The sequence below is a fragment of the Pongo abelii genome, chromosome 12 (genome assembly GCF_028885655.2).
Source record: "Pongo abelii isolate AG06213 chromosome 12, NHGRI_mPonAbe1-v2.0_pri, whole genome shotgun sequence".
Taxonomy (NCBI): Eukaryota; Metazoa; Chordata; class Mammalia; order Primates; family Hominidae; genus Pongo; species Pongo abelii.
The window spans coordinates 26562438-26584575 of NC_071997.2; the positions used below are offsets into that span (position 1 = coordinate 26562438).

The window sequence follows — 22138 nt, forward strand, 5'->3', positions numbered from 1 at the left end:
CCAAATAAGTGAGAAATGGTATCTCATTTAGGTTTTCCCCCCTTAGATGAAAAGCCTATCAATTTTTAATAAAGCTTGTTTAATAACAGCTCCCATTTTAAGTATATAATGCATAGTTTTCAGTGTATTCAGAGTTGTTCAACCACCATCCCAAAGAAAAACCCTTGTACCCATCATCAGGCACTCCCTACACTGCTCTCCATAGTTCTAGACAACCATGTTATCTATTTTGTCTCTGTGGATTTGCCTATTCTGGACATTTCACATAAATCGCTTCTATGGTCCTATACGGTCTTTTGTGAGTGGCTTTGTTCACTTATCACAATGTTTTCAAGGTTCACCTGTGTTGTAACATGCATTCGTAATAATACTTCACTCCTTTCTACGGCTGAATAATATTCCATTTGATCTATTCTTCAAACATTTCAGTTGTTTCCACTTTTTGGCTATTATAAATAATGCTGCTATGAATGTTCCTGCACAAGTTTTTATGTGTAAGTTTTTGTGTTTTCATTTCTTTGGAGTATATACTAAGGAGCAGAACTGTGGGTCATACAGTAACTCCGTATTTTCAGGACCTACCAAACTGTTTTCCAAAGCAGCTGCACCATCTTATGTTACCCATAAAGTAACAAGACATTCCAATGTCTCCGCACTCTTGCCAACATTTATTATCCATCTTTTTGATTGTAGCCATACTGGTGGGTGTGAAATGGAATCTCATTTTGGTTTTCATTTGTATTTCTCTGATAGCTAATGATGTAAAGCATCTTTTCATATGTTTACTGTATATCTTTATTTGGAGAAATCCCTATTCAGATCCCCTGCCCATTTCTTAATTGCATTGTCTGTTTTTACTGAGGTTATGAGTTCTTTATACATTCTAGATACATATCCCTTTATCAGATACATGATTTGCGAAAATTTTTCTCCCATTCTGTGGGTTGTCTTTTTGCTTTCTTTATAGGGCCTTTTAAAGCACAAAACTTTCAAATTTTGAAGTCTATTTTATCTATTTTCTCCCCTTTTGTTGTTTGTGCTTTTGGTGTCACATCTATCAAGAAAGCTCATTAGAAACTCAATGTCTGTGGCAGGCTGAATAACGACTCCCCAGAATGTCCATGTCCTAATCCCAGGAAGCTGTGAATGTTACCTTACATGGCAAAAGGAATTTTGTAGATGTGATTAAATTAAGGATTTTGAGATGGGGAGATTATCCCAGATTAGCCAGATGGGCCAAATATATTAATAATCACACTCAGAGGAACAGAATGTGATATGAGGATGGGAGCAAGATGTTTGGATTAGGAAAAGGGTGAAGTGCTGTCAGAGGCCATGAACCAAGGAATTCAGGAAGCCTCTAGAAGCTAAAAAAGACAGAAAAAGATTCTCCCCTGAAGCCTACAGAAAGAGCACAGCCCCAACACCCTTGTTGGAGGCTACACAAATGTTTCTTGTAATTAGGTACATCTGAAGCCCGTTAGTAATAATATGAACCTGTGATCGATTAAGCAGCCAACCAATCGTTATCTCCTCCTCCATGCTCTTGTTACCCAATAAATACAAAAGGGCTGTAGAAGCTCAGGGGCTGCCTTTGCTCACTAGAAGCAGGGAGCCCTTTTATTCTTTTCTTCTCTCTTCTTCTTCCCCATGCTAGCCTTTCCTTAAAAATTACTTTTGTTTTTTGTTATCATTTCTACGCTTGTCCCTTCGTTCAGTCTCATAATGACGGTCCCAGGCAGTAACAGTAGTAACTGCTGTAGTGACAGTCTCAAGTAGTAGCAGCGACAGTCAGCTACAAGTGGTGCCTGAATTCCAAAGGGAGGAGGGTATAATGAGGCATGTCTGACCCCCTCTTCCCATCACGGCCTGAACTAGTTTTTCAGGTCTCTTCGGGTCTCTTCAGTTCTCTTCAGGTCCCTTTTTGTCCCTGATAGTCCCTTCAAGTTCCTGTCTAGGCGCCACTAAGGGTTGCACAACCTGCAATTGTCTTGCTCAATTAATTTAAAAACAAAAAGGAGGAGATGTTGGAGGCTGCACAAATGTTTCTCATGATTAGGCATAACTGAAACCTGTCAGTAACAATATGAACCTGTGATCAATTAAGCAGCTGACCAATGGTTACCACCTCCTCCTTGTTCGTTACCCAATAAATACTGAAGGGCTGTAGAAGCTCAAGGGGGCTGCGTTTGCTCACTAGAAGCAGGGAGCTCTCTTCTTCTCCCCATGTTGCCTTTCCTTAAAACAGTTTGTCTTTTTTCATTTCTATGTTCGTCCCTTCGTTCAGTCTTGTAATGACGGTCTCCAGTGGTAACTGCTGTAATGACAGTCTCAAGAAGTAACAGGAGTTAACTGCTGTAATGATTGTCTCAAGCAATAACTGTGGCAGTTAACCACACACCCTGACTTTAGATTTCTGCTCTTTGGAATGATAAGAGAATAGACTTGTGTTTTAACTCGCTCAACTTGTGATAATTAGCTACAGGCACAATAGGAAACTAACACAGAGTCCCAAGGTTTTTACTTGGAGCTAGCCACATGGTACCCCTCTGCCTAACACATACCAAAGTTCCAGACTCCCAGAAGAAAAGTAGGTTAACATAAACTATATATACTTAGGTCTATTACTAGAATTTCTATTCTATTCCATTAATTTGTCTATTTATGTACCAGCACTTATTCTAATTATACCAATTACATAATAGTTTAAGAGCAGGTTTTAATAACTTCTTGTGCTAGTCATTCTTCATAACTTTTCCAGAATTTTCCCAGTATTTCTACATTTTCATTTTTTCATAGAAAATTTAACAGCAACTTTCCTAATTCCATAAAAAGTTCTGTTGGTATTTTTTTTTAAAATATCAAATTAAATTGAGAGCAAACTGATGTCTCAGTCCATTTGAGTTGCTTTAAAGGAATACTGGAGGCTGGGTAATTTATAAAGAAAACAGGTTTACTTGACTCATGGTTCTGCAGGCTGTACAGGAAGTGTGGTACCAACATCTGCTTCTGCTGAGGGCCTCAGGCTGCTTCCACTCCTAGAAGGCAAAGGAGTGTGCAGATCACATGGCGGCAAGTGGGGTGGTGACAGGCTCATTTTAATACCAGGTCTCAGGTGAACTCTCTTGGAAATTAAATGTGAGAATTTAGTTCCCCATCCCCCTGGGAAGGGCATTAATCTATTCATGAGGGATTATTAATATATATTATATATAATGATATATTACTATAATTACTATATATTGATACATCAATACTCATGAGGGATTATATCGATATAATAGCTTTTTAAAAAGATTTTTGGTTAAAAACAAAACCACAATATAAAAATATGCACATTAACTAAATGGAGCAAATGTGTAAGTGTGTGAGTGTAGCCTGGCAGCTGCAGGCAGCCCAAGTCCAATGGGTATCCCTGGATGAGTTTACTAGAGGGAAAACAGACATGGGTATAAATTCACCAAGAGAGTTCAGTGCAGCTGAGTTAAGAGGACTGCTCCTACAGCTTAAGGTAAAAACGTCATGGGATAAAATGTAGTATCTGTCCCTAATAACTCTTAAAACTAAAACTCTTTAAAAATATAAGAAATTTCCTATTATTAAGAACATCTAACTTCAACCAACTACCCCAATCATACTACACAATGAAACACTTAAGGTATTTTTCTCTTAAAAAAACAGAAAAACATAAGGATGCCTGCTTTTTCATCACTCTTATTTAACAGTGTTCTGAAGCTCTAGCCAAAGCAATAATGCATAAAAACATACATATTAATATTAGATTGAATAACTAAGTTGTTACTCAATTATGTTGGACTGACAAAAATTATAATTTCATACAGTTTTACTTAATACATATGTATATACACACACACAGACATAGGAGAAAGACAAACAAAATGGAAAACCCTATAAAGATGTCAAATTCCAGATTTATCTAACGTTTTAATGTAATTGTAACCAAAAAGCAAATAGCAATTTTAAATTTTCTTTACAAAATGATTTGAGGATTCATAGGGAATAAAATACAAGATAGATAAGAAACTGCTTTTTGAAGAATAATCATTTAGGGAGAGGGGATGACCTGCCAAGCCAGCTAATGAAATGTATAAATAAGCTATATTACCTAAAATAAAGTTAAAACAGAAATGTACAAATACTTAGACATATATATGAGAAAAAAAATACCCTGGGGAAAAAAAATCAAGAAATAGATCCCAGTACATAACAACCTGAATGCAACGAATTACTGTATAAAATTCAATAAGTGGTGTTAAGGCAATTGACTAATGATTTGAGGACAAACAGATTCCCTACCTAATGCCAACGGATTGAAGAAATAGAGATTTGCATTTAAAGATGGAAGCATGGACATAAAATATTGCTGAATATATAATCTTTAGGGTTGTTAAGGTATGAGTAAGGCAGAAACCATTTTAAAAAAAAAAAGACAGTTGCCTGACAAGTATAAAAATAATAGAAAATAAAAAATTCAAATGCAAATAGAAACTCAGAAAAATATTAAATCCTTAAAGTCAAAAGACTAAGTCAAAAAGAAAAATTCAAACATCAATGGGAAAACTGACAAAAGGCTGATCAAACAACACAAAAGAAATACAAATGGCCGCAAATGTATAAAAGTATTCAGTCTTAGTAGTAACTGTTTTAAAATAAATTAAAACAACGTGACAACTTTATTGGTAGACTGGTAAGAAAAGAATAACAGCCAGTGTGGGGAAGTAAGCACATGCATAAAGTATGGTTGAGATGTGAACTGATTGCCTTTGAAGAAAACTATTGGCAGTATCTATTTTTTTAAATGGGGAATAGGGGCAGGAAAAGAGTGAGGAGAGGGAAGAGAGATGAGGAAGGAACAGAGACCAAAGTATGGATGACTCATGTTAGTTCCTGACTGGTTACAGTTTTTCACCATTATTAATCTGCATTTTATAATTTGTTTTATTCTTACAATCAATTTATACAAGAATCTCTAGGATTCCAATACAACTGGACCTAATTCCTTGCCTGTTTTTTCCTTCCTACATCTCTCTTCAAAACAATTCTCAGTAACCTATTTTCATGCCCAGCCATAACTCAACAGAAGCCACCCATGATAATGAGGTGGACCCCTAAATACCTAAGAACTCCCCTATATCTGAAACATAACCACTGCTGCACCCATTCTGAAAGATACACTACCTCTTGGTAGTGCTGACCATTACTTCATTTCCCATTTGCTAATCAAGAAGCAATACTTTAGATGAGCCCATGTCACCAATCCATAGAAGCATTTCTAAAGGTGGTCCAATTTCGCCCAAAGGTTTGAAAGCACACTACCCTCTCTTGTACGCTGCTCTACCTAATAACTTTTGGAATGACAAACATAAACTATCTCAAAGCTCTTTATAAATACAGTTAGGTTTCACAGAGCACCTTTGTACCATGAATAATTGCCTAGAAAATCTTCTGCTACCAATTTAATCATTCTCTAAAAAGAAAATCCATGTAGGGCCCTTGCCATACCATGAATACAAACCACTAATTAACTTGAATCCATAAAGTTGGCTATGCTATTTCTCAAACTTCACTGCCGAGACAGTTTTTAACTAGCGCATCCTTTGATCCAAATGTAATACTAGAACTATACAGAAAAAATTAGCTTTCAAGAACCAAACTGCCATATCACTTTGCAATCATTATAACTGATTTAAAAAATAGTCACAAATTGGCCAGGCACAGTGGCTCATGCCTATAATCCCACCACTTTGGGAGGCCAAGTCAGGCGGATCATGAGGTCAAGAGATCGAGACCATCCTGGCCGTGAAACCTCTTCTCTATTAAAAATACAAAAATTAGCTGAGCGTGGTGGCACACACCTGTAGTCCCAGCTACTCAGAAGGCTGAGGCAGGAGAATCACTTGAACCCGGGAGACAGAGCCTGCAGTGAGCTGAGATCGCACCTCTGTACTCCAGCCTGGCAACAGAGTGAGTCTCCGTCTCAAAAAAACAAACAAACAAAAAAACCCAAAACAACAAAAAAAAGTCACAAATTGTTAGAACTAACGAGGGCTTAAAATGTCTTTCATTTTATAGGCAAGTAATTAATGAAATACCTTAAGTATGCAGCATTTTTTCTTGTTTCAAATATGGAGTGTTTACTAAAAACTATATATTTACAATTATTAATGATACACTGATTAAAATCATTAGTTCAAAAATGCATGTTTTATTTACAATGACATCAAAAAGAATAAAATACTTAGGAATAAACCTAAGCAAGGAAGTGAAAGATTTGTACACTGAAAATTACAAAACACTGCTGAAAAAATTAGACACAAATAAATGGAAAGACATCCCATGTTTATGGGTTAAAATACTGTTAAGATATCAATACTACCCAATGTGATCTATAGGTTCAACACAATCCCTATCAAAATCCCAAAATCCCAAGGGAAGTAGAAAAGTGCATCCTAAAATTCATACAGAATCTCAAGGGACCCCAAATAGCCAAAATAATCTTGAAAAGGAAGAAGATAATTAAAGGTCTCACATTTCCTCATTTCAAAACATATTACAAAGCTATAGTTTCAAAATAGTCTGGTACTGGCATAAAGACACACAGAGCAATTAAACAGAATAAAGTGTCCAGAAATAAACCCTTGCATATATAGCCAATTAATTTTCATACAAGAACACAAAGACTACTCAGTGAAGAAAGGACAGCCTCTTCAACAAATGGAACTGGAGAAACTGGATATCCACATGCAAAAGAATAGAGTTATATACTTTATCTTACACCATAAATAAAAGTTAACTCAAAATGGGTTAAAGACTGAAACATAAGACCCAAAACTATAAAATGCCTAGGAGAAAGCATAGGGAAAAAGTTCATGACATTGGATTTGGCAATGATATCTTGGATATGACACCAAAAGCAAAAGTAACTATATGAAACAAAAACTTTTGTTCAAAGAATATGATCAACAGAGTGAAAAGGCAACCTGCCAAATGGGAGAACATAGTTGCAAATCATCTGATAAGGGGTTAATATCCAGAATATATAAGGAACTCCTATAACTCAACAACAACGACAACAAAAACAACAAAACCTGAATATAACATGGGCAAAGGATGTAAATAGACATTTCTCCAAAGGAGATATACAAATGCCCAAGAAGGATATGAAAAGATGCTCAATATCATTAATCATTAGAAAAATGCAAATCAATACCACAATGAGATAGCACCTCACACCACTATCAAAACAAAACAAAACAAAACAAACTGTTGGCAAGGGCATGGAGAAATGGAATTCTTGTGCATTATTCATGGGATTCTAAGATTATGCAACCACTATGGAAATGTGATGGTTGCTTAAGGAATTAAATCTAGAACTATCACATGATCCAGAAATCTCTCTCTTCTGGGTAGATATGCAAAATAGTTGAAACCAGGGTCTTGAAGAGATATTTGCATACTCAACTTCACAACATTAGTCACAAGAGCCAAGAGGTGGGAGCAAGCCTAGCGTCCACGGATGGATGAATGGATAAACAAAATGTGGTATATCCATACAATGGAATATAATTCAACCTTAAAAAGGAAGGATCTATAAATGTTGTCTTTTTTATATTTTTATGAAAAAGCAGTAGAAAATTTCTTTTGACGAAAACAGGCTATTTAAATATTGAAATATATGTATGTTGTGAGTTTAAGGAGTCTGTAATTGTCAGTTTTACAAAACCATCTGTGTTCAATGGTTGTAAATAAATTCTCAAAACATCGTTTCAAAAAACAAAACAAAAAAAAAAAAGGAAGGAACTGTCACATCCTACATCATGGATTAACCTTACAGATATTATGCTAAATAAAATAAGCAGGTCACAAATCCTGCATTATTCCACTTATATGAAGTATCTAAAGTAGTCAAATTCATAAACATAGAAAGTAGAATGGTGGTTACCAGGAGCCTGGGGGTGGGGATTAAAGGTAGGGAGAGAGATAGGAAGTTGTTTAATGGGTATAGAGTTCCAGTTTTACATAAAGAAGTTCTGAAGGTCTGCTGCACAACAATGTGAATATACTTAACACCATTGAACTGTACATATAAAAATGGTTAAGTAGTTTGTTATGTGTTTTTTTACCACAAAGTTTCTAGAAAATAAATAAATGAAAATAAAAACGTAGGTTTCATACTCTATCATGACTGACCATCTAAACGATCCTCTTAAACCTCAAACCTCTGCCCTAAAACGGCAGAGTTGTATGCAACAAAATCAATCAGCCAAATGGCAAAGGCTTTCTAGAAACCTTCCAACTGTGGTTTTAAAAGTAATCACATGGGAATTAAAAAACAACAACAACAACAAAAACAGATTTGGAACTACATATGAGAACAAATGACCACCTAATTCCAAAATGCCCTAATAAGAACAAAGCACCTTTGAACTGCTTCTGGAGCCCTTGGACCTCTAATGGAAGTCTGCGAGAGATTTCTGCCCACCGAGGCAAATGCCACTACCAGCCCTTGCATTATCTCCAGTTTCTGTTAATCCAGGGCCAGCTTCTGAGAATATTCCACAAGTCTAGACTAACTCTTCACACCAGTCTGGAGCTAAGCAGTATCTACAGAAGGCAATATTGCTTAACCTTAGCAATACAATCAGGTATCTAAGTCATCAAGAACAAAGAGACAGTAGCTTCCAATACCAAATATTCATTTCCCTGTATTATCCACTCACTGGTTTCCTTTTAAGAACCTTCATGATCCAGAATGGCCTGTGATTACTTAAACTGTTAACAAGTCAAAAGAAAGTGATATGAAAGCTTGTGGCTGTTTAAAAAAAAAAAAAAGTACATTTTACTTGAATACTAATACATGGGTTTTGCATGAACTGTCAAGTCTGTTCTTTTTGCATTTGGTACAATATAACAAAATCTAATTCCTGAAGTGCTCATTTGGGGTTACATAGTTTGGCTCAACGGACAGATGTCTTAGAATGGAATCCTGGCTCCACTATTTACCAGCCCTATCACACTGGGTATATTACTTAACCTCTCTAAGCCTCAGTTTCATGATCTCTAGATTAGGGTTTTATGAGAATCTGAAAATCTTAAAATCAAGAAGTTATAAAAGTGATGGTTTAGATAAGTGTATACAACTCCTTTTAGTTACAAGGAAAAGCAACATGTGGGGAAGAAAAAACTGGTGTTACTCAATATCCTACTATAGCAGACTTCCTCATGACATCTGCACCAGAACTGAGTTTTACCTGTACTTCTGACTCTCAACCCAGGTTCTCAGGTACAAAAAGTCCTATGCACTTTTTTCATATGCTTTGTAAATAGTTTTGTACTGTGTTTTGCACCTACGTCACAAATACAGCTTAAAACAAAAATTTGTGCATGAAACTATAGTACACTGGCAAAAAATTTTAAAAGTCCTAATAATGGCTGTCAAACGTTACCCTGCCATTTAATTGCCAATTGATAAAACATGTGACTATGAAATTTAAATTGTCATAGGTTGAAACAATCACTCTTGAAAATTTATTCGAATTTACATTTACTAGATACATAAACTATAGCTTCTCATTTATAATAAATGCCTTCCAAAAACCCACTTCACAATGAAATTATATTACAATGAAAGTTTAGGCAAACTTTCATTCAAAACTGAATGCCTGCTATTTATGTACTACAGATGTTGACAAAGGTTCTGCCCTACAGAAATTCCAGTCTAGGTGAAGAATGACACCCCTGAAATCATTTAAGTAGCTAAACAAGGCAGTACACAATTAGGTGTCACAATGAATGATGAATGATTAACAAAGACACCACAAATTCAGAGGGAGCATGCAGGACTGAACAGAAATGGGGAAAGGTGGTAGGAGAGAGGCTGCTGCAGTGCCCCATAGTGAAGGCAGTGGGAGAGTGATCAAAAGAGGATGTAACAGGCACTGATGCCACTTGGTGAAGGGTCAAAACTGAATCCAGTGGAGCAGGCAAAATAATCATAGCATTAATAAAAAACTGAAAACTGGAGGTGGCGCAAGATAATTCTGCCCTGGACATATGCAGTGTGCACCAGCACCTAGACACACACTGGGAGGAAGACAACCAACAGGCAATTGGAGAGCAGCAACTGACAGCTAGGGCACAACCAGAACCGAGAAGTACAGTCACCAAAACAATGCCAGATGCTGCTTACAAGAGACAGTGGGGGAAAATTCAGCTGTAGGAAAAGGGCCTCTTGGTCTGGCAAGGCCAATCACAGCGCTTGAGTCACATATAGGCAAGAGAGAGAACACCTAAAATATCAAGCACCTAGCAAAGATTTTATTTTCCTCCAAGAGTAATTTGGCTTATTGCTACTCTGGATGGTAACAATTAGATGAGTTTACATCTACTCCCAAAGCAATCTTTCTGGCAGATGTCTATGAGGGTCCACTGTAAGAATTAGAAAGAGGAGGAAAATGGTCATTAGCAGGAGGAAAAGAGGACACACTTTTTCCAACTACAAAACTCCAATGCTCCGTCAGGCAACAGCCTTTAGTAAAAGCAGGCTACAAACGTTCATTAGTGAAGCACTTATTAAATAATATTCTATTTACTAGGCCCTAAATTAAAAGGTACCCACTCTACCCCATAGAAAGGGTTAACACCTCACTCTTAAGAAAATCACTTTCAAAAACATTTTAACATTATCGCGTAATAAGTAGGTTAAAAATAATTTGGTTAAGAAAAAGTAAATAACATTCCTAGTCAATTTGGCTACCCTTAGAAAACTATTAGATTCTTATCTGTTTTCTTGTGGTCTTTAGTCCTATGCACTTTTCTCATATGCTTTGTAAATAGTTTTGTACTGTGTTTTGCACTTATGTCACAAATACAGCTTAAAACAAAAATTTGTGCATGAAACTATAGTACACTGGCAAAAAATTCCATAAGTCCTAATAAAGGCTGTCAAACTGTACCCTGCCATTTAATTGCCAATTAATAAAACATGTGACAATGAAATTTAAATTGTCATAGATTGAAACATTCTTGAAAATGTATTTGAATTTATATTTACTAGATACATAAACTACAGCTTCTCATTTATAATAAATGCCTTCCAAAAACCCACTTCACAATGAAATTATATTACATGATATATGATGCTTTTTTAAAAAAGGTCTTATTTGCCAGTCATAATGGGCTGCTTTATAATTCAAAAGACTACTAAAAGTATACATTTAATATATATATACACACATGTATTTTCACTATATATTTTAAAAATATATTTTCACAACTCACACACATTTTTGCTATTCTCAGTATCTAGATATTAGACTCAAGAAAAAAATCTTGCCACCAATCTAGAACTAGTTATTTGTAGTGATTATAATAACTTCTATCTCTGGAAACTCTTTCAAAGTCCTTACAAAATTTACATCACAGCCAAAACCGTCTCAAAGGTACCTTTCCTCTGGACCAGTGATAGCACACTCCCATAGCTCAGTTAAGACATATAGGATGTTAAGACAAGGAATGGTCCATGCTTCTGACTCAAGAAAATCAACATCAAGTCCAAACATGAAAAACTACATTAGGTAATTTATTTCTGCGGCTTTTCTTCAGGAGACAATGAGTTTTATTGTCTTTTAAAGATTTTGCAGTGAAATTATACAGTAATGAAGGAAAAAAAATACAAACATACAAAATACCTGCAGAATCGTCATTAAAACTGCAGGTAAATCTTAACTTTGAAATTTTAAACTAGTTTATGCTACTTCAATAGACACAAAATTCCTCCGGGTGTTAATGATCAAACTGAACTCAGCCATCTTCAGAAATCTGCCCAGACTTGCTGAAAAACTCAACAGTACCTTTTAGGACAAATACTGTATTTGTGCCTCATCAGATGCCAAACTCACAGTGTCACAATCACGTAAGAAAATAAACTGCTTTTCCCCTACTAACTCAGAAACAATACTGGAATATGATCAGTTTTAAAGGAGAAGCTATTTCTGGAGATACCTTCACAGAATATTTGATTAGAACCGGATCTGTTTATGATGGGTAGAGGCCTATGTTCTATATCAGCATCATCCCCACTAATATCTTGGATAACTGCACACACAAATTGTTCATACAGATAAGCATGGGCCACAAAGGATATCTGATTCACCCAGGCCACTGGCTGATTCAACCACCCCTTTAATACATACTTAACACCCTGACAAGTATTCTCCTCATCCAATCCTTACACACATTTATGGGTATTAGAGAGGTGCACTAACATGTATAAACTAGGCAAATGAGAAATTAGCAAATATATTTTAGGCTGACAGTTCTCAAACAAAAGGTTTACTTAACTTTACCCAGAGTAAAGTTTTTATTAGCATATAAAATGGCTGTTGGAAAAATCAGCAGCAGTAGAAGGAAAATACAAACTTAATGCTTTACTAGATTCAACCATTATTTCATTTCCCTGTGCTAAGGGCGCATGAAGACAGTCATTCACTCAAAGGCTAAGCGCCAGTGTGTCTGGCACTGTGCAAGGTAAGCAAAGGAACAGAAAAGCAAGGACACAATACCCACCAAGATCTACTTGAAGTCCCATCCAAAAAATGTCCATTAAATTACTGCACTATTTTGGGTTCACTGAACACCCACTACATGCCAAAATGCTAGGTGCCACGATCACACATAAGAAAGAATACTCAACTAACTGCAGATCTGTGGCCAATGATGTATTATGACAACCCCAGGACTGACTAGTCCTAAAGCGGCAATATTTTATTCTGGAAATAATTTTGCTTCCATCAATTAATCCTTTCTATAGACGGCAATTCTTTGAATAATTTCCACCAATGTTAACCCAGACTAAGGTTGCTTAGAGAGTTAAATAAGGGAATGTAATGTGGACAAAAATAAAAGAAACAGTATATTGAAGCACATTTGCACTTTAATACTAATTTGGTTTGTATTTGCTTTTACCTTCAATAACAATAAAAAGCAAGTGACTTTAGTCATAAAGTAGAATGTTAACTCTAAAGTTACCGGGGCAAGAAATTGTTTTCTTGTACGGGCAGTTTCATGTGCAATGCTAAACTAACAAGTTTTGCGTAGTTTTTTTTTTTTTTAAACTATTCACTTAGTGAATTCTTCACGAGGGCTCTGTGACCATTCACACGTCCCTTGGCTCAAAAAGAGGTAGTGTAGATGAAATTACACTGATTTGGTCTTCGAGATTACAAAATAATTTTTGACCCTGTCCAAGTACCCGTTTTGCAGCAGTACAATACTAATGAGATTTTTAAAATAGGGGCCAGCCCTTAACTGTAAATTATAGATAAACGCTTGCAAGCTGGCAACTTCACGTTTATTTTTAAAGGCTTTCATATCAAAGATAAAGGCACCGAATCACGTATTTTAAAATAAGAAATGTAAACAGGCTTTCAACAGCTTACTAAAGAGTTAAATGGAATTGTATTTAGGTCTAATAATAAAGTCATCAATAACGCAGAGACATTAAAGGAGGAAGCTACAGGACCAAGATTCCCCTCGAAGAAATGTCTGAACAAATTCAAAGTGAAATTTTGTAAGCTGTGTCTCGCTATTTTTACCACATTTTAAAGTAAGCTCTGTCTGCATGCAACCAACCGCAACCAAGAAAACAGAAGTGTCCTAAAATGTACCTATTAGCCGTAATAAAGCCAAAAAATATGCCCCTCCTACCTAGCGGGCCAAGTGGCAAGAACGTACGAGAACTCAGGAAGTTTTGAAATGGCAGTGACAGGAGACAGGGGGAAGGCAGGGGAAGGAATCACGGAGAGCGAGGGCCACTCCGTGCGGCGGGCGCCGCGAGGTCCTGGCTCGGGACGGTACCCGACCGCCCAACTTCGCGCCGGAGCCCCGGCCGCGGCTCTTCCTCCCGGCCCAGCCCGCCCGGCCTCCGCGAGAGCGGGATGACAGCCCCGCCGCAGGGACGCCGCCGGGGGACACCCACCTTCCTTCTCGGCCCGCGCCGCAGCCACTACGAGGGTCATCACCAGGTGGAGAGCTCCTAGGAGGCCGGCGGCCGCGCTCCGCGGGCCCCCGCTACGGGCGGCCGCAGGTTCCAGCCCGGCCGCGGCGGACGTGGAGACGGCGGCGGTGGTGGCTCCGGTTGCTCCTCCTCCCGCCCGCTTCCCCATCCCTGCCGGCCGGGGGCCGCCGCGCTCCAGGTCCGGCGCGGCCCTTCTCGGCGAGGCGGCGGCGGCGCGGAAGCCGTGGTCCGGGCTCTGGCCGCGGCGCCGGGGGCGACAACGGTTGCAAGCCCAGGGCTCGATCTCCGGGCGTGGGCCTGGGTCCGTGCGTGCGTGTGAGCGAGAGTGTCAGTCACGGTCTTTGCCTGGGCATCGCCTACAAGCAGTCGGAGCGGAGAGGCCGCGGGTCAGGCGCGGCGGGCGGCCATACTGGAAACGGGCACGGACCGCGGGCCCTGAGCGCCGGCCTGCGAGGGGCGGGGCGCGGCTCTGGGCACCGCCCACGCTGTGCCGACACCTGGGCTGTCCGGCGGTCAGTCTGTGCGCCCCGGAGCCCCTGGGCCCCACCTCGTCGTCCCGCTCTCGGAGGCCTGCGGCTTCACGGCCAGACAGAACCAGGACAGAACAACCACAGCCCGTTACCGCTGCACGGCGCAGGAAGAGGAGGGAGGCAGGCCCAGGTCCAGCTGCCAGGACTTATGATGGCTGCTTCTGCTTCGCGGAGGCGGTGACGGCAATCACGTGGAGACGGGGCGGCCTCGCCGCGCAGCCGCCGCATTGCGTGGGCGGGGCAGGGGCGGAGTTGCGGGACGCTGGGAGGCTTGGCCGCTTCTCCGGCGCCTGGACAATCCTCCGTGCTCTGCCATACAGTGCTGGAGCCTTCCAGGGTTGTGAGTGCGCATCCAGACCGCGAGACGAGCGCGGAAGGTCCGTTCCAGTGACTCCTCCTGGTGGCACCCCCACCTCTCGGCCGCTTTGACGTCGAGAATACCACGGGCCTGACTCAGTTCTGGTTGGTGCTTCCTTGAGGATGGTGGCCCGCTGAACTCATCCTTGGGTCTTCCAAATCATGGTACCCAGGGGGCGCTTGATGGAGTCCTCTTGCCTTGGCTTGTGCCCACATTGGCGCGGAACACCTTGTGTGCAGAAAGCGTCAGTGACTCTGGATGGAGAAGGCAGGGGCAGACAGACTGCTCTTTAGAATATCCAGTAGCCGGCTTCCTCTCTCGAGGAAGAATTCTTTTTTTTTTGTTTTATTTTTTAATTATTTATTTATTTTTGAGACAGGGTCTGGTTCTGCCGCTCAGGCTGGAGTGCAGTGGTGCGGTCTGGGACTACAGGCACCCACCACCACGCCACGCCAATTTTTCTTTTTCTTTTAAGAGACGCTGTCTCACTATGTTGGCCGGGCAGGTCTCGAACTCCTGGGCTCAAGCAGTCCGCCTTCCTCGGCCTTCCAGAGTGCTGGGATCACAGGCGTGAGCCACTATGCTGGGCCCGGAAAAATTCTTAAGACAGTTTCCTGCGCGAGCCATCTCGCGCCTCTTAGATGCGCTTTTCATCTTAGGTTGAGCTTCTTGGTGCGCATGGCTATTGTCTCCAAGACTTAATTTAAGCTCTTGGAGGGGGTCCTTCTTTACTCATCTTAGTAATTTCCTCCCAGCTCCTAGCCCAGAGACATTTTACTTTCTTTCCTCAGCTGTATTTGTTGAGTGAGTCGATATATGTGTAAGGCCAAGTCTGCCCACAGTACGTCTGAGAATAAGCTAGATAGAAAAATAAGGTTTCAGAAAGACAAAAGGAACTCCAGAATCTATTCTATGAAGTAGTCCCCTGTGTCAAGCAAGCACTTAAATTTATTCATAAATTAATATATATTTAAATATGACCTTACCCTAATTTTAAAAAGCAATTTTAGGGCAGGGCGCAGTGGCTCACGCCTGTAATCCCGCCAAGGTGGGCGGATCACCTGAGGTCAGGAGTTCGAGACCAGCCTGGCCAACATGGTGAAAACCCGTCTCTACTAAAAAATACAAAAATTAGCCGGGCGTGGAAGTGCATGCCTGTAATCCCAGCTACTCCGGAGGCAGGAAAAACGCTTGAACCCGGCAGGTGGAGGTTGCAGTGAGCCAAGATCGCGCCACTGCACTATACCCTCGACAAGAGCAAAACTCCGTCTCAAAAAATAAATAATAAGCAATTTTACTTTTTTGAGTATTAGCCTTAAAATTGAATAGTCCAATTTTATTTTGATGTAATGAAATAGGAATAATTATCTCTAAGTTGGCGTTTAAAATGTCTGAGGCAAGAGATTTCTGGAAGGTTTTTGACTCACGGAAGAGATCAAACCCAAGGATATGTAACTGAGCGCTTTTGCTTAGCCTCCAACGTGCCAGCTCTGCGAGTCAGCAGCCCTTCCCCCATGGCCAGATTCAGGACAAACAAGCCTTTCCAACCATGAAGTGCTCAGGTTCTCTTACACAGCAATCAGCCACATCCCCTGGTTAGCCCGAGGCTCAGCAGCTCCATGGGAAATAACTTGCACCTGTCTGTAACTGGATCTTAGACGTATACAGGCATGTTTGATCAGAGTTCGATTTCCCATGCAGCTAATGAGGCTTAAGCCGCAGGGCCCCCTCTCTTGCACAAGTTCCTTCCAAGTCCCTGAACCTAATTGTGTATTTATAAGCTTGTATTCTTGTTCTTAAAGGGGCCCTCCCAATAGTTGGGTAGACTTTTAAGGCCTACCATACCTGAACCCTCCCCTGTGCCTGAGGGACACTAGGAACAGGAGGGGTGATGATGGAACTTTCCTCCCAGGAAAGGACAATGAGACCACTGAGAGTCTAACAGTGAAAGACGTTTTGCTAGACAGCATGGCAAACTGTGTTAGAGAGAACCTGGCATGGAACCACCATCACCCTATGATCCTCTACCCCCACTCCCCAACCCTCATGTGTCTCAGGAGAGAACTAGGAGTTAAAATTGAAGGAACCATCACACTAAGGACTCTCAAGTAGTTCTGATTAGTTGTGAACTTTTCTCTTTTTCCCTTTTGGAAATTGGAGAGACCTGGCCATTTGGCAGGTGGAGGTATTAGCTGGCAGAGTCAAGGAAAACTCGCTAAACCAGTGGTTCTCAAGGTGTCATCCCCAGACCAGCTGTAGCAGCAACACCTGGGAACCTGTTAGAAATGCAAATTAGCAGGCCAAATCCCAGACCTGTGGAATCAGGAATTCTGGGTTGAGGTCCAACAATCTGTTTAAACAAGGCATCCAGGTGATTCTGATACAGGCTAAAGATTGAAGACTGTTGCACAGTGATATATGCCGGGAACTACGAGCTTTTGGGACTCCTCACTTTCTATTCATTTTGCTCTCTATGCAGGTTAGTAATTTACCATTCAAGGCAGAATTTTAAGAGACTCAGGCAAATTTGAACTTAAATCCCATCCCTGCCTTTACTAGCTATATGATGCTGAGCAAATGACTTTTCTGGCCTCAGATCCCTAATCTGTAAAAATGGGGATTATGATACAAATTTGGGGAGATTAAGCATATAGGTTTGTGAAGCATATAGACTACTGTCTGGGACATAGGAGACTGTCAAAAGTAGCTGTTAGTGAGCACTCACTCTTTTCAAAACACCACATTAGGCACGAAGATCCTTGATCCATTGATACCGCCACTTCATTCCACAAAATACTTAAGGAGGTGTGCAAGAATGCCTTCTATGAATTAAAACTGGAACTAGGAGGGAGTAAACTGTTGGGCTTTCCAGGGTTCTATCTCCTTTGCTGCATAGGTGAATGCCCCTGGTATCCTGCCATTCAACACCATCTATACACTTTCAGGTCCCCACTTCATGTCACCAGCCAGACCTCACTGTCTCTATTGCTATTCCCACTCAGGTGTATAATGGAGGTGTCTTAAACTCACATGAACTCCAAATCTTCCCCCGCAAACATGCTCCACCCACAGCCTTTCCTATCTCCAGGGCAACTCCAACCATCCAGTTGCACAGGCCAAAAACCTGGGAGTCATTCTTTTACCATCTCCACATGTACCCAAATCTAACTGCTTCTCACCACCTGCACTACTCCACTCTGGTATGAGCCCTGTCATCCGCTGCCTGGATTTCTGCAAGAGCCTCCTAACAGGTTTCCCTGCTTCCACCTGTAAGAGAAAATTTTCCACTTACAGCACTTGCATAGTAGATATCAAAACGGAATGCTATGCTGTACCACAACTGGTTCTAACCAACTGAAGCAGATCAAGGACTGTGAACTTTGAGTGACCCCTGTACCAGACCCTTGTTAGACCTAACCAAAGACTCCTTTCTGTCCAGTTAACAAAGGGACATGTTTTATCAACACTATTCCAACCTATCCAGAGCACTACTTTCCAGCCCTTAATTCGCATAACCTCCAAACTCCCTTCTCTCTTTCTCACACTTAAAAAACCCTGACTTTTCCTAATTCATGAGTTGCTCAGTGAACTTTTTCACTGGTGTGTTTACATCCACGCCTGGCAGTATATAAACTCATCTTTGATTTTTTTTTTTTAGTTTTGTTGGGCTTTGCTTTATATTTTGACATAAATTTGTACTTTTATAGTCTATTGTCAACCTGACAGCCAGCATGATCCATTTAAAACATAAGACATGTCACGTCTCTCAATGTTCACATCCTGCAGTGGCCTGCTTAATGTTTTTAAAAGCAGTTGGGGAAATTGAAATTTTAATTTTTAGAGACTGTATATTAAAAAAAGCAATAACAGGGAATATTTGAATACCCATCTCAGGGTAAAAGCTTCCCTGATTTGGCTTGTCCCGGTCTTTCCATTCCTCCTGGATTCCTCCAGGCTCTGTCTGTTTCAGCTGAAATGACCACCATTTTGTTCCTGGAACATATCAGGAATGCTTCTACTCCAGGGTCTATGTTCTAGCCCTCCACCTGAAGTGCTTTCTCCCCACCCCCTTCTCCCTGGTTCTCTGCTGGGCTCACTGTCATGCTTCCTCTCAGTCTTGGCTCAGTTATGATTTTCTTGGCGAAGCATACCGTGATCACCAGTGTTAATACTGCAGCTTATTACACCTACCCTCAAGTCCCAATCCTCCTTACCTTGCACTCATTTTCCCCCCATGACATTTATCACTTTCTATAATACTATATACTTTACTTACTCATTAAATGTATTGTTATTACCAATCTTTCCACCCATTCATTTTGCTCACTGATGTATTCCAAGCTTCTACAGTATTGGCATATATTGGGCACTCAATAACAGTTATTACATGAAAGGATAGATGAATGGATGAATGAACAGAACTAAAAGATAAAGATCATGAAGACATAGTCCTTCTCCTCCAGGGAGCTTAAAATCTGGTAGATAAGACAGACATATACAAAATATGGTAGAATAGGAAGAAATCAATCAAAGGAGGAAAGAGGAGGAGTATTAAATGAAGGCAACTCTGGGTTCTACTCATTTCTTTATTTACCCAGCCTTTTTAAGTTCTTTAACTGATTTTTCTTTATTTTCAGTTCTCTGTCTCTTCCATCTAGTCTGAAGCCCACAGCAGTTAAGCGAGTAAGAAGGAATATGGTGTCTTGTCTGTCTTATTCAAGATGAAGTGTAACCTTCTCATTTTGTCTCCTGTGTCCCTTATTCCTTGGGAGGTTTCCCTGGGTGTTATTCTTAAAAAGAAGTCAGCTCACGAATCCTAAGGTTTAAGTCTGTTCAACTTAGTGGTAAATTATGGTAACCTAGGGTAAGGCAAATAGACCTCAGTCAGGTTCATGCAGCAGAATGAGGGTAGTAGCTTCTGAGCAGGTGGGCCGAGCTCTGTATCAATGTGGATCCCATATTTGAAGATCCTTATTCATATATTCCTCAAGAAAACTAGATTCCTTTGCAATTTCTAAATCTGCATGAACTAAGGTCTCATCAATGACCACTACCACAACACATATATACCTTTACTAATAAACATACTGGATTTAGATGTGAGAATTAATGATGGGTTTGTTCAATATTTTCCTTCCAAGCTGACTGACACAGTTTATAAGCTTATACTTATCTTTCTGGCATTCTTTAGAAATGTTTTTGGGACAAACAGCCAAGTTTAACATGAATCAAAATCTTGGCCTGCCCTTTCAACTCCTCCACAACAGGCTCCAGCGCCACTCTGACTTTTTTCTCTCCTGCAACATTTAATTGTTAATCTTGTGACTTTTGAAAAATGTCATGTGGTTTGGTAGTCTTTCAATTAAAAGGAAGGAAATAATACCCTAGTATTTTTCTTGTTCCTTCCACCTCCCCTTACCATTGTCCTCTCTAGTACTGATAAGTACTTTAAAGTTGATTTTTAGGCTGCCCTGAGTTTCTGAATGTTCCTAAACACCATTATTAAAGAAGCCTGCCTCACCCGTCATTCAATTGTACTTAATATTGCATTGCTTGGTGGAAACTAACAGCCATGGAAAGCCATTCAGGGGAAAAAAAGGCCATTGAACAATGTATTGAGGGATGTTTGTGTTTCTCCCTCTCCCTATTATTTAATTGCTTGTAACTGTAAAATTCCCAGCAATAGTAAGTAAAGGCAAAGATCAACATATTCAAGATGCAGATAAATACCAGAAACAATGAAAAAATTAAAACAGTAAAATAATGACAATTGCAGAGACAAATATAAAGTAGGAGAGACACAATTCTCTCTGCCAAGTCTAGTGTGAGTTCCCTAAATGAAGAATTGAGAATTGGCCATTTTGCATGGCCTCTGCAGGGTGGTATGAGGGCAGGCATCACAGCTAGCGCACACACATACCTGTGCAGTGTTTTCCAGAAGGTAAATTCTACTTCCTTTAAATGTTATTACTTTAATTTCTGGTACTTTAACAAGTTAAATTTAGTATTTTAAATCTGATAGGCTGGATGCAGTGGTTCACGCCTATAATCCTAACACTTTGGGAGGCCGAGGTGGGTGGATCACCTGAGGTCAGGAGTTCAAGACCAGTCTGACCAACATAGTGAAATCCCGTCTCTACTAAAAAAAAAATTACAAAATTAGCCGGGTGTGGTGGTGCATGCCTGTAATCCCAGCTACTTGAGAGGCTGAGGCAGGAGAATCGCTTGAACCCAGGAGGCAAAGGTTGCAGTGAGCTGAGATTGCACCACTGCACTCCAGCCTGGGTGACAAGAGCAAAACTCCCATCTCAAAAAAATAAAAATAAAATAAATAAATAAATAAAATAAATCTGATATTTTAAAACCACACACCATGGCTGGTCAGATGTCTTTAGGACCATGAATTAACAAGTGTTTGAATTATTCTTAAAAATGTTAGCAAAGAAATAGTCTGTGCAAAATCTCAAGGGGAATAATTTTGTTTCACCTTTAGTCTACATTACGGTGAGCATCTGTATTCAGTCCTAAAGTTTTTAAAACTAATTTTTTAAATTAACAAACAATAATTGTATATATTTATTGTGTACAGGATGTTTTGAAATATGTATATGTTGTGGAATGGCTAAATTGAGCTAATTAACATATGCAATACCTCACATACATTCTTTTTTGTGGTGAGAACACTGAAAATCTACTCTCTTTGCAATTTTCAATAATACAATACATTATTTTAACCATGGTTACCATGCACTGTCATAAAAGTTTGATGCTTCGAAGCCCTTTCATATTTTATGCAGGCAAAAGTCTTTAATCTCCATAAAATATGTGTTCTATCACACTGGAAAATATGATTGCCAGTGCGAGAACTGCTCTTCTTGGTGGAGTAAATATGATTTTCATTTTGACAATATAATTTTGCTTCTTGTGAATCATCTTACACCAAAATAGCCATAGGATTTTAGAACGAGAAATGAATCTTAAATATTTATTTGAGTCTGGCTTTGGAAGTATCCCCTCCACTTCCAGCTATGGTTTGACAAATTACTCAGCCTGTCTAAACTTCAGTTTCCACAGTTTCACGTTTTTAAAAAAGGGTAAAAATAACTACTGAAGATTAGTTGTAAGAATTGAATAAACTAAAGTACCATGGAATTACCTAGCAAATGGCAGATATTCAACAATGTCACTGTTATAATAATAACCATTATTATA

General features: G+C 39.8%; 1 protein-coding gene across 5 annotated transcripts in view; it reads right to left on the minus strand.

Annotated features, from left to right (window-relative positions):
* Nucleotides 1-14539, minus strand: part of TMEM131 (transmembrane protein 131) — a 241469-nt gene extending 226930 nt beyond the window's left edge. For 2 of the 5 annotated variants that reach the window (XM_063713349.1, XM_024242527.3), the window contains exon 1: nt 14000-14538. In XM_063713349.1, the coding sequence (XP_063569419.1) occupies nt 14000-14186 (187 nt within the window). In that variant the 5' untranslated portion in view covers nt 14187-14538. Of the gene's footprint in view, nt 1-13999 lie in introns of all 5 variants that reach the window. The other 3 variants (XM_024242528.3, XM_024242530.3, XM_054547227.2) reach the window with 3 other exon arrangements.
* Between the last annotated feature and the right edge of the window lie 7599 nt (nt 14540-22138).